Genomic DNA, 12,574 nt, shown 5'->3' on the forward strand with positions numbered 1-12,574 from the left:
ATGTTGGTTGTTTGTTGATGATGCCGTGTTGGGTTGATGAGCGTGTTGGTGGTGTTGTGGATGATGCGTGTTGGTGTTGATGATGGTGTTGGTGTTGATGCTGAATGTTGGTGTTGATGATGCCGTGTTGTGTGGATTGCGTAGTTGGTGTTGATGATGCTGTTTTTGTTGGTGTTGTGGTTTGGTTTTTGTTGGATGAGCGTGTTGTGTTGCTGTTGAATGCATGGTGTGTTGGTGTTGCGTGTTGATGATGCGGTTTGGTGTTGCTTGTTGATGATGCGGTTTGTTGTGTGTTTCGTGTTGCGTGTTGATGATGCGTGTGGTGTGATAATGCGTTTGTTGGTTGTTGATGATGCGTGTTGTGTTTGTTGATGATGCGTGTTGGTTGTTGATGTATGCGTGTTGGTGTTGCGATAGCGGTTGGTTGTTGCGTGGTTGTGTTGGATGATGCGTGTTGGTTTGCCGGCTGATGATGCTGCTGTTGGGTTCGTTTGATGGCGTGTGCGATGCGGCTTGGTGTATGTTTGATTGATGCGTGTTGGTGTTGATGATGCGTGTTGGTGTTGATGATGCATGTTGGTGTTGATGATGCGTGTTGGTGTTGCGTGTTGGTGTTGATGATGCGTGTTGGTGTTGCGTGTTGGTGTTGATGATGCGTGTTGGTGTTGATGATGCGTGTTCGTGTTGGTGTTGATGATGCGTGTTGGTGTTGCGTGTTGATGATGCGTGTTGGTGTTGCGTGTTGATGATGCGTGTTGGTGTTGATGATGATGCGTGTTGGTGTTGATGATGCGTGTTGGTGTTGATGATGCGTGTTGGTGTTGCGTGTTGATGATGCGTGTTGGTGTTGCGTGTTGATGATGCGTGTTGATGATGCGTGTTGGTGTTGCGTGTTGATGATGCGTGTTGGTGTTGATGATGCGTGTTGGTGTTGATGTTGATGATGCGTGTTGGTGTTGATGATGCATGTTGGTGTTGCGTGTTGATGCGTGTTGGTGTTGATGATGCGTGTCATGCGTGTTGAGGACAAAAGAGGTAAATTACATGTTTCCACAGGGCGGCACACAGAGGAAGGTTCTGCAGCGCCTGCTGATAGAGGAGTCGCACCTACGAGAGAAACAACGTCAAATAAAAAGAAGGAGGAGTGGAAGAAAAAGAAAAAGAAGAAGGAGGTGCAGGAGGAGGAGGAGGATAAGAAGAAGGAGGAGTGGAAGAAGAAAAAGAAAAAGAAGGTGCAGGAGGAGGAGGAGGATAAGAAGAAGGAGGAGTGGAAGAAGAAAAAGAAGAGGGGGAGGAGAAGGAAGAAGGGAGGGAAGTGACAACATGAACACAGTGAGGTCGGAGAAACGAGTCAGAAAACTACAAACATTACTGCTGGAATTAAACCTGCAGAAAAAGAAAACGTTTAGACTTCCTGTCGGGCCTTTGATGACACACTGACTGAACTCACCTCGCCTCGCTCCTTCAGCTCGCTCTCTACAGCGATCGTTCTGCAGCAAACAAACAGACCGTCAGCTTCACAACGTATTTACAACATTTAACCAACACAGTCAGACAGGAAACAGAACCAGCTCCATCCACGTTCTGTCCACTCACATGTTCCAGCTGGACAGACACTTTGAAGACGTGCTGATCAACATCCGGGCCTGGAACCGAAGCTGCTCCATGTTCCCGTCACGCCACTCCTGATGCAGCAACCTGAGCAGGGACACAGTCGGCTCAGAGAACCACCAGAACAAAGAGACCCGAATCCAAACAGTGGTCTGTGTGAGCGTACCTCAGACCCAGCTCCGTGTTGTTGGGCATGGCGTGTCTCAGCCTTTCCAGGACTAGTGCATGCTGGGACGGTGGCAGACAGCTCAGGTACAGAGTGACCACCTGAACACAGAACCACAGACTGAACTCCAGCTAACATGCTAAGCTAACATGCTACTGACTCCCCTGTTTGTGGAAGCAATACCATGCTAACATGCTAAGCTAACATCCTAACCTGGTTGTGGTAGCGGTAACAGCTCCAGAACTCGGCTGGGTTGAAGGGAACCTGGAGTCGAGATGGGACGGTGCTCAGACAGCGCTGGACCAGATCCGAGAAGAGTTTGGACTGACTGCTGGATGGACGACGGGTCAGCTGACTGCTGCTGAACGACAGGTAACTACAGACAGACATGTACAGAGAGAGAGAGAGAGACACAGGTACAGAGAGGCAGACATAAGTTTCTTCTTCATCATCTTTTAGCTTAACTCATGATCTGCTTGAAGAACAAGAACATGAGGAACATGTTTGAGTTCTCAAAAACTTTCAAAAAGACAGAACGTCCCCCAGGAGAACGTCCGACACTCACTCCATCCACAGTTTGTGAAGTTCTTCCAGCTGCATAGCAGATCCCAGCGCTCTCTCAAAGGCGTCCACCGTCTCCTCCACAGAACCGTGCAGCCACTGCCAACGACTGGAACCAGAACCAGAAATCAGTTCATACACAGGTGTAGGTTTCACCTGTTCTCTAATGTTCCAACTTTCTCACACACATTTACACACCAGTGGATCAGGTGAAGGTAAGACATCTGCTGACTCAGCTGATCCTGAAGCTCCTTGACAATTGGACCTCTAAGGATCTCCTCTGTGGGAAACCCGAGGATGTGTCTAAGGGAATCAACAACAAGAACACATCAAGAACACGTCAAGAACACGCGCACAGTAACGTCAAGAACACGCCAAGAACACGCGCACAGCAACGTCAAGAACACGCGCACAGCAACGTCAAGAACACGCCAAGAACACGCGCACAGTAACGTCAAGAACACGCCAAGAACACGCGCACAGCAACGTCAAGAACACGCGCACAGCAACGTCAAGAACACGCCAAGAACATGCGCACAGTAACGTCAAGGACACAGGTGTACCTGAGGACGTCGACAGGTTTTTTCCCACTCTGCTCGTCCTCACACAGACTCAGGATGAATCCTCTGAACAGAGGAGCGATGGCGCTCGACTTCTCCTGTCAGACAACACGAAGCAGGTGAGTAATCAGATTACTGAAAGGTCCTCCACAGACCCAGACCGTGTCCACCTGCAGAACCTATTGGACTCACCTGGGCCATGAGGAACTTGCAGGAGTGGTAGAAGACCTTGGCATTGTTGGTACACTCGGCCAGAGCGTGCAGCCACATGCTGACTGCCTGATCACCGTCTCCTCTCCTGAGGTGGAGGTCGGCCAGAGCATCCCTCAGAACGCACGAGTCCGGACAGAACTCCAGCAGAGACTCGCAGAGACGGACACCCTCATCGAACCTGCAGGGCCAGAACAATAGTCAGAACCTGGTAAGCTGGACAGAACCTCCTGTGGGCGGCACACCAGGCTCACCTGTCCAACAGTTTGTTGAGGAGGATGAGGTTTGTGTGCAGAGGCAGGCAGGCGAGCGTCCTCTCAGTCTGAGACACCGACTCATCACTGCACTGAAGGATGGCGTCTGAGAAGGGACAAACAGAATAAGTTCAACAAAAAGAACCAGAACCACACATGATCAGACGTGTTGAGGTTCTGTACCTTGGAAGAGAGCGATGAGGATGTCGGGCGGTGTGCTGATGTCCTGTGCCGTCCTCCAGGGCAGCAGGAAGGACTCTCTGCTGACCAGTCTGGACGGACCGGACTCGGCCGGGTCGTACAGGTTGGAGGGCAGTCGGTCGAACTCCGTCAAGTGGATGTAAGAGAGCCAGAGCAGGGCCCGGTCTCTGGAGGTCAGGTGGTCTGCTATGCTCCTGTCGTGGGCGGATTTCAAGGCATTCTGGACACGAACCAATCAGAAAAACACATAATTATCAGGTGATCAAATTATCAGGTGATCAGAAGTCCACACAAACAAACTACATCACATTGACTACAAGTCATTAAATTAAGCTTTGAACAAGTGCAAGGCGGTACGCATGAATCTCATCAAGAACCACTAAAACCTACTAAACGACCCCAGAAACATCCTAGAAGAACTCTAGAACCTTCTCATTGATTACTGGAACCTCCTAAAGGATCTCTAGAACATCATCATGACTTCTAAAACCTCATAAACAACCCTGGACCCCTAAATTTCCTCCACGGCTATCAAACCCCTGGAGTACCCATGAATCTCATCAGGAACCACTAAAACCGACTAAGCTACCTCCAGAACATCCTAAAGAACCTTCAGGGCCTGCTCATATACAAACCTGTAGAAAAGCGAGAGCACTCTCCATCCTACCAGAGAACAGGTTCAGGTGGACCCTGTAGAGCAGAACCTCCATCAGCTGGAAGGACAGTTTGTCTGAGACTCCAGGAGACGCCTCAGTGACAAGGAACTGCAGAACCCGATCACAAACGTAGTCCTTCCCCTCAAACGACACCTCCAGGTTCAGATACTGCACAGGTGACAGGTAAGAGGTGAAACAGACAGGTGATGAGAGAGGCAGCGATGAAGCCGTATCACAGCCAAACTTGTGAACCTTCAGCTCAAAGATCCAGAGGAATCTAAAGACTTACGTTCCACCACACACGGTAGTCCGGCGCGTGTTCCACAGCCATCTCACACATCTCCTGGACCTCCTCGCGACTGCCTCGCCTGGAAAACAAGGCCAGGTAGTGGCTCCATACCTCCGGGTTGTCACAGTTGGTCTCCAGAGCACGAGACAATGTGTTTAGGGCAGCTTCCAAACACTCAGCTGCAGACCTGCAGACACACATCAGATCCTGGTCTAACACAGGAAGTCACATGAGGTCTAAAGAGGAGCAGATGAAGTCAACCTACGTCTCGTTCTGATTCAGGTACTTGAAGGCAAGTTTGATCCAAAGCTGGGTGTCTCGTGGGCTCTCCAGGACACTGGACTCCAGGTTTGATATGTCGTCTGTCTCGCTGACAAAGTAGCGTTTGTCGTCTGAAGTGACGCAGACATCCAGAGCGGACAGGCTGATCCTGGAGCAGTCATCTGCAGACAGACAGGCGAGCTGATCATTAACAGGACTGACTGCAGATCAGAGATGAAGGTGCAGGTCTGCAGCTGTCCGTGAACTCACCGTGTCTCCCTGCTGGCGTGTTTCCAGCTGCAGCCTCATCCTCAACGTCGTCCTCTGGAGTCCAGCTACTCTGTGCTGATGGCTTCGGTCTCCACCTCCTCGTGTCTTTACAGGTGGTGAAGGGAGGGACTGGAGAGGAACCGAGAGTTCATGGGTCTGGAAACACCTTGATGATGATGATGATGACAAAGAAGAGAGAAGGTTCACTCACCGTGTCGCTTGCTTTCGTTCACTTTGCTGACGAGGAGGACAGCCTTCTGGTCGACACCCATCCGGTCTTTGTTGGTTCCAAACAGCTTTTTCATGTACTTCTCTACGAACCACAAATAAGGATCAGACCTGATCCAACTCTGTAAAGAAGAACGCTTCATGTTCTGCGGCTCACCTGTGGCAGCACCAACGTCCTCGTCCGAGCTGCTCTCACAACAGCCAATCAGAGGCAGGCTGTACGACAGGATGTCCTGGAACAGCTTGTTCCCACTCAAAGTGCAGTTCCTCATGTGCTGCCTGCAGGAACATGAAGAACACGTTAAACCATAAAATCATCAGAACATGTTAAACTACAAACATGTTCTCTGCTCTCACCATCTGCAGTCGTCGTCATTGCAGGTTCCTGTGAGGTCGAAGCGACAGAAGCACTTTGACGGCTCGATGGTGTTGCTGTATGTCACAGAGCTCAGCGATAACTTCTCCTTGGTCCGGTAATACGGACTGAACCTGAGAGAACAAACATGTGGATGAGGACCAGGACCCGGAACCTGGACTCTGTGGATCAGGTCTGAAGTGACCTGGGAAGCCAGCTACATGGTGTGTTGATGGGGATTGTACCTGTACGACCTGAAGACCAGCAGAGGGCTATGATATGACCCAAAAGGAACCGGTTTCAGCTCTGAGCTCCCAGATTGGCTTGTGGTTGTGTCCACCTCGACTGAAACCAGCTGCAGTGACAGAAAGAAACACATTGAGTGACTCGATCACTGCAGAATGTCCTGAGGTGACAGACTTCCGACAAGACAGGCAGTTGTTTTGCAGCTCACCTTTGCAGCCGGAGGATCATCTAGATCTTGGCCCACTCGGTGTAGCTCCCTGAGCAACACCTCTCCCAGCCCGGCCTGCTGCTGGTATCTCAGCTTCAGAGTGTCTACATCCAGACCTGCAAACATCTCTGCAGGTGGCTTGGAGCTGGTGGAAGTCTTGGCAGGTTTGGCGGTGCTGTTGTCTTTGGTCGGAGTGGAGCTCGGCTGCTCCAAGTTGGGTTTGGTGAAGGAGCAGCTGGACTGACGGCGGCCTCCTTTAGTGGCAGCACTGGGCACAGGTTCTGATTCATAATCGTCGGCCTCTGGCAGATCTCCACTGTCCAGGGTGAGTTTGTCCTGTGTGAGGTCGTGCAGGGAGGGCTGGGGCAGGGGGAAGGAGGTAGTGGGAGGTGGGAGCTGGCTCTGAGGGTCCAGAGGGGTGAAGGCTCGAACCGGCAGCTCAGGGGGCGGGTCTGATGGGACTCCTTTGTTCCGTAAAGCCTGAGCCTCCTTCAGCTTCTGGATCTTCATGGCGTACTCAGATTCCAGCTGCTGCAGCCGCTGCTTCTGTGCGATGAGTTCGGAAAAGTGACGGTCCGATCCACGAGGAGGTCCGTCCACCCGCTGCACCTTACTAGGCTGAGAGGAGGTCAAAGAGGAGGAGATCAGTCAGTAAATTATTTCAAGTGCCTGAGATACCCTGAGTCCACAAAGACCTGCAGGGGAACACAAACTCACCAGAATCTGGGTGGAATCTGTTCGGCGTTTAGGTGCTCTACCGGCCGTAAGCTGAGCCTGAGTCAGGTCCTGCTCCAACCGGGCGGCCACGCTCTTCTTTATGGACACTCGATGTTCAACCCGATGCACCTGCAGAAGACCAGGTCAGATTTAAACAGGGTCAGGTTTCAGTGACTGGTTTAGGAAGGGTTAGGGAGTCTTTATTGGTCCTCCCACCTGCTCCTGCAGCTTCTTGAGCAGTGTCTTGTTGGCGCCAACGATCTTCTCAGACGCCTGCAGCTGCTCTCTCAGTTTGGCTACCTTCCCCTCAGCAGCCTTCAGGGACTCCCTCTTCTTCAGCTCCTGCTGCAGCAGGTGTCTGAGGACGGCCTCGTCCCTCTGCAGCAGCTCCCTGCGACGCAAAGACACAACGAGCAGTCAGGCACCGAGCACAGACCTTAAACAACAGCTCCATGGAGACACAAGGGTTTCACCTGTGTTTGTTCAGTCTTACCTGTGTTTGTTGAGTCTCTGCTCTGCTTCGGTCACTTTCAGCTCTGCAGCAGACTTTGCGGTTGAGTCCGTCAAGGAATCGTGGACTGCAGGTGCGGCGGAGCTCCAGGTGGTCAGTCCGTGATCCTTTATCATCTTCTGTTTCTCCCTGCTGTGACAAGACGACACACGTCATTCTGAGTTCCTGCCGGTTGTATGATGAGCTCCTAAAAGGTGACTTCACTTACCTGGCGATTTCCTCTTTGAGCAGACGGTACTCTGCCTTTTTGGCTTCAGGTAAAGCCTCTGGAGTTCTGACCGGGTTGTTCTCCTTCTCAGATCCAGACACTGCTTTCGGCTTCGCTGCCTGGATGAGATGAACACAAACCACACATGAACACGTCATCATCACGTGAACACATGACGTCATCACATGATTCCAGACAGCAGGGTTCTCCTGGATCACTGATCCTCAGAGTGAACCGGACCCACCTCCACAGTCCTCCGGGCCTCCTTGATCATGAACTCCAGTCCTCCAAACGCTGCCTGTGTGGAGCTGCAGGTGTCCATGTCGGAGTCACTGTCATCTGAGTCATTCAGAGAAACTACCACAGACTTGTGTCGGGGCAGCTGGAGGGAAACAACACAGCTGAGACTCATCCTCATCATCATCATCATGTTACTCTCTGCTGTGTACGGTTCTTACCACCAATGGCGCTCTGGGACTGTGGTGTCCTCTGGTGAACTTGTTGGTTCTAGTCTGAGACACTGTGTTCAGGCTGACGGTGCTCAGGTTTCCTCTGGTTGGCGGATGAAGTCCTGCAGGAGGAGGACCGCTGGAGGTCTTCTCCTGCAGACAGGAAACAAGAAACAAGATTGTCGGACGTCAAACTCTCAAATGTCTGTCTGTGTTCAGGAGCCTCTGAAGTCTGATGCTGTCATATTTATTGATCATTAAAGACACAGAAAGTTCATCAGAAGAGTCTGTTGGACTCATGCTGGTGGTCAGACTTTAAACCTCTACAGAAACACCACAAACACTGAACGTCCAGAACCAGACACAGAGAATGTTTGACCCTGTTAGAGGTTCTGTCAGCACATCCTAGTCTGGAGACACTGCTGACGGTTTATGTTAAAGAGACGTCACATCAAGCTTTCTATTAGGGATGCACCAATCCACTTTTTTCACCTCCGATACTGATATCCGAGGTTCAGTATCGGCCGATACTGATCCAGTACTGAAAAACAGTGCTTGATTCAGCCGATCATTTCGCTCCATTCTGAAAACAATGTGAGCTTCCACACGGCGTGTTGCTCGTGTATGACGTCACTCGCAGCGCACAGCATAGATTTAGACTGAACAGATCGGCCAATCGGCCCATTGTGACCGATACCCAGTCTAGAATATTCTTCAATATCAGGACCGATCTTAATACCAATATCGGATCGGTGCATACCTACTTACTTTTACGTCTAGGAAGACAACATTCAGTTCCTTTGAGTCTCGTCACCAGGACCTCAAGGTCCACGCCTGACCCAGAGTAACTACTGCACTACGACACTCGCACATCGGAGGGCAACCTCTCGAACCCTTTTCAAGTCCTTTGATCAGTCTGCCATCGGTCTGCAGTAACACACTAACACTGGAACACAAACCTCAGTTATCACTCTCTTGTTGGCCATCGACATCAGACACGTCTCCCGGAGCAGCATCTCTTCCTCCTCTTCCTCATCAGCGAATGGTGGTTTGGGAGGAGGCTCCAACTCATCTGGTGGAGGGGGGAGAGGTGGAGGCGGGGGAGGAACACCGGGCAGCATGGTGGAGAGGAACGGCTGGGAGAGGTCCTGAGAGACAAGATGATGTCATCAGTAATGTTTACACATGAACACAGCGATACAGGATGTGACCTACGGAGGGCGTACCATTCCAAACTGATGAGGGTCGCTCAGGTACAGAGACACCTGTGGGAAACATCCCGGATCGTCTGCAGTCAGCTGGTGTGTTGGCGATGGGACTGAAAGAAACAGCATGAAGAGGATCAGACGGCTGTGACCATCAGAACAAGAACCCGTCCTTCAACACATCTGAAGCTCCGCCTCACCTGGTGAACCCGTCTCGCTGTCCGTGTCCATCGCCACCTCGTCGTAGTTGTCGTACTGGTAGAGGTTCCCTGAGGCGTCCAGGCCCGGTTTACCAGCAGACTTCCTGTGTTCTCGATCTCTGGACTGGAGAACAGAGAAACGGGTCAGCACATCTCTTCTTCTGTGGTGACGTGGATCACATTTGAGTCCAGTCTCTTACCTTACTGCGGGTCCGGGTCTTCCCTCCCACTAGCTTCATGAAGCGGTTGTACTGCTCGTCCTGGTTGGATAGGTCGCGGATTCTTCGGATCTCGTCCTCTCGTTTGCGTCGCTCTTCCTCTTCCTGTCGGCGTTTCTCTTCCTGCTCTCTCTGCTGCTGCAGCTTCCACGTCCTCAGCTGCTGCTTCCTGAACGCCTGCTTCGCCGCCGAGCCTGAAAACATCACAACGTGAAGACCAGGTGGTGTAGCTGACATCGTCATGTCAGAGTCTCCAATAACTCCAGAAAAATTCTCTAGATTTGTCACTAGAGGGTCTGAAAAGTCGCTAAATATAGTGACAAAGTCGTTACGTTGTCAACCCTGGACCACTAATTAGTGCGCAAACAACCGAAGCAGCGGAGTCAGAGGTGGTGCACAGGTCTTCACCTGTGTGTCAGCTGTTGCAGTGCATTGTGGGATTTGTGGTATGAGTGGAGGAAGTGCGATTTACTGGTCAGTCATTAATAACAAACGTATGAAATTATCCAGTCATGGAAAAAATGTTGATAAATATATCGAGTATCGCCATTCAGCTAAAAAATATCGAGATATGACTTTCGGTCCACATCGCCCGGCCCGAGCATGAGTTGGTGCTCACCTGGACTGATCATCTTCTTGGCCATGTGAGGTTTCCCCGGAGCTCTGGGACCTGGTTTAGGATTGGGCCTCTCTCGGTCTCTGTCTGGAGGTCTGGGCCCGGTCTTGGTTCTGTCCCGGTCCCTCTCCAGAGGTTTGGACCTAGTTCTGTTCCTGTCAGCGGCTGCAGCGGCCGCAGCAGCTGCAGCCGCTGCAGCGGCAGCAGAGGAAGCGGACCTGGTGGTGACTCTCTGCCTGCTGGGTGTAGCAGCTCCAGAACCAGAACTCTTCTCCTGGACCACTTTAGTGATCCGGTCTTTGCTCTTCTTCATCACCTGCTGCTCCTTCTGCTGCCACTTCTTACTGGCCGATTGCAGTGCGAGGAGGCGGAGCTGCAGCTCTGACAGCTCCTCTTCCTCCACCTTCACAGCCGGCTACAAAGAAACAGAGACACGGAGCGTTAACGTGACACACACGATTCATACAACCGAATATTTAACATCAGAGGACGCCACGCGAGGACAACAGCCCGTCACGCGAGGACGTCAACCCGTCCCTGAGATCACACTGCCAGGTGAGGACATCGCACCTTGTCAGGTGACACGACGGAGTCCTCGCTGGACGCTGACGACTCTCTGCGGCACGAACACGTCTTTGACGTTTTCTCGTCTTTGGTTTCGTCGCTGCAGCTCGAACACGTCTTCTTCACCTCCTCCGACTCTTCTTCAGCTTTGGGTTCTGGTTCTGCTCCATCTGGTCTTTCTTCTTCTTCTCCTGGAGACAAACGGGAAGTGAGACATCAGTGTCTCTTTCACAATAAAAGATAAATCTTTTTAACATCAGAATATTCGTATCTGGACTCACCCTCCTTCTCGCCGTCCTCTCCGTGATCCTGCTCGGCCCACTTCCTCTTCAGTACGTCCAGGTTGACGGGGGTCTGCAGTTTCTGGCGGAGAGGTTTGATGTTGAACGCCTGGAACACTTTCTTCTCGGTCATCTCCAGCTCGGCCGTGTCCTCTGGACTCAGAGCCGGTTCTGGTACTGGTTTGGTCTCTGTAATACTGGCAGTGTTGTCTGGGGTCTGGGGTCTGGCGGGGGACACTTTGGGCTCCAGAGCCATTGTCTCCTCTTTGCGGATGCACTCCAGCTCCAGCTGGATCTGCTTATACTTGGACAGTAAGTCCTCGAAGGACTCGTCAACACTGGTCTCTGGTTTGGAAACACTGTGAGCCGGTTTCCTCACCGCGTTCCTCGCCTGCATCTTCTCTGAGACCACGAGTTAAAGAAAGTCCACAACCAAGACTCAGCCACTCCACAGTCACCTGGACGGACTACACCTGAACTCACTGTTAATGGTGATGATGATTACCTGTCATTAATGAGTTTGAACACCTACACCACCTGGACTGTGACATCAGAGAGGAAACAGGAAGTTGAAGCATGCAAGTCAGTTTCGTTTCACATGAAGCTGAAAGTGAATCAGAGGTGAACACGTGAGACCAGGACAGGTGTGTGTGTGTGTGTGTGTGTGTGTGTGTGTGTGTGTGTGTGTGTGTGTGTGTAAACGATCTGTTCTGGGGTCACCTGTTCACCACCGTTATACCTCTGACAGGAGCTGACCTCAGACCGGCTCTGAGCTGTAATTGAATGCGGGTCTAACCGTTAAAGGATACGTTTCCTCGAGGGGGACTCCTTCTTGTTACCGTGACTCTCTCCGGGCCCGTAACGACCTGGGGGGCCTCTGCTGTTCCCTCCTCCCCTGCTGCCTCGGTTCCAATTCCCGCGTCCACCGTTCGGCATGGCCCTGTGTCTGAACCGGCCCAGAGCGCCGTGGCTCCGCTCCCAGAAGCTGGTCCGCGGGCTCGGCTCGCCGTGAGGACCGAGCCCCGGCGGCGGTGGCAGCGGCAGCAGCGGCGGAGGAGAGGGGGCAGGAGGCCGGTCAGGCCCGCTCGGCCCGCACTGCTGCCTGTGGCCCGGGAGGAACGGGCCGTGCCCGTGAGGCCCGCGGTTGTATGGCATCATGTGGCGGAAGTCAGGCGGCGGGTGGCCCATGTGTGGCAGCATGTTGTGCGGTGCGGGTGAGTTTTTTCGGACCCGCGGAGGAGCGCCCGCGGCCCGGCCTGCTCCCATCCCCCCGCCGGAGCGGCAAACTCTCCTCGGTTTCATCATCGCAGATCTCTCCGTCTTCGAGCTCCCCCTCCTCTCTCGGGGACCGGTTACTAAACACTTTCTGAGTCCATGTCGTCGTAAACCAAACTGACGCTAAACCGACGATTGTTGCGGGGAAACTCATCGGTGTGGTCGGTGTCACCGTCAGGTTTCACCGGACGGTCGGTACCGAGCTTCAACGCCTAGCTTCAACGGCTAGCTCCGCGCTGATCCAACTCTCGCGA

At 52.4% G+C, this 12,574-nt stretch overlaps 1 protein-coding gene across 1 annotated transcript; it reads right to left on the bottom strand.

Moving 5' to 3' along the window:
* Positions 1-928: 928 nt before the first annotated feature.
* On the bottom strand, positions 929-12,248 carry zfc3h1 (zinc finger C3H1-type containing). The gene is made up of 34 exons (XM_019257844.2): positions 11,855-12,248; positions 11,046-11,447; positions 10,771-10,955; positions 10,204-10,615; positions 9,567-9,778; positions 9,367-9,490; positions 9,188-9,279; positions 8,921-9,109; positions 7,971-8,114; positions 7,757-7,894; positions 7,513-7,631; positions 7,287-7,436; positions 7,010-7,184; positions 6,794-6,922; positions 6,077-6,694; positions 5,868-5,977; positions 5,625-5,756; positions 5,425-5,546; positions 5,251-5,352; positions 5,040-5,168; positions 4,774-4,951; positions 4,509-4,695; positions 4,199-4,387; positions 3,546-3,783; positions 3,363-3,468; positions 3,091-3,289; positions 2,902-2,996; positions 2,537-2,641; positions 2,343-2,447; positions 1,991-2,153; positions 1,778-1,878; positions 1,597-1,698; positions 1,451-1,490; positions 929-1,107 (listed from the first exon to the last, which is right to left on the bottom strand). The coding sequence occupies exons 1-34, from the start codon at positions 12,243-12,245 to the stop codon at positions 1,012-1,014; spliced, it is 5,979 nt and encodes a 1,992-aa protein (XP_019113389.2). The 5' UTR covers positions 12,246-12,248; the 3' UTR covers positions 929-1,011.
* Between the last annotated feature and the right edge of the window lie 326 nt (positions 12,249-12,574).

This window comes from Larimichthys crocea, unplaced genomic scaffold, assembly GCF_000972845.2.
Source record: "Larimichthys crocea isolate SSNF unplaced genomic scaffold, L_crocea_2.0 scaffold214, whole genome shotgun sequence".
NCBI lineage: Eukaryota > Metazoa > Chordata > Actinopteri > Sciaenidae > Larimichthys > Larimichthys crocea.

Bases quoted from the DNA above. Each gene is read 5' to 3' on its own strand.
- zfc3h1 (XM_019257844.2), bottom strand. From the start codon at position 12,245: ATGCTGCCACACATGGGCCACCCGCCGCCTGACTTCCGCCACATGATG. The intron at 4,388-4,508 runs GTAAGTCTTTAG...TCACCTGTGCAG, and splicing joins ACTACCGTGTGTGGTGGAAC to TATCTGAACCTGGAGGTGTC. The intron at 1,108-1,450 runs GTGAGTTCAGTC...TTTCTCTCGTAG, and splicing joins AGCTGAAGGAGCGAGGCGAG to GTGCGACTCCTCTATCAGCA.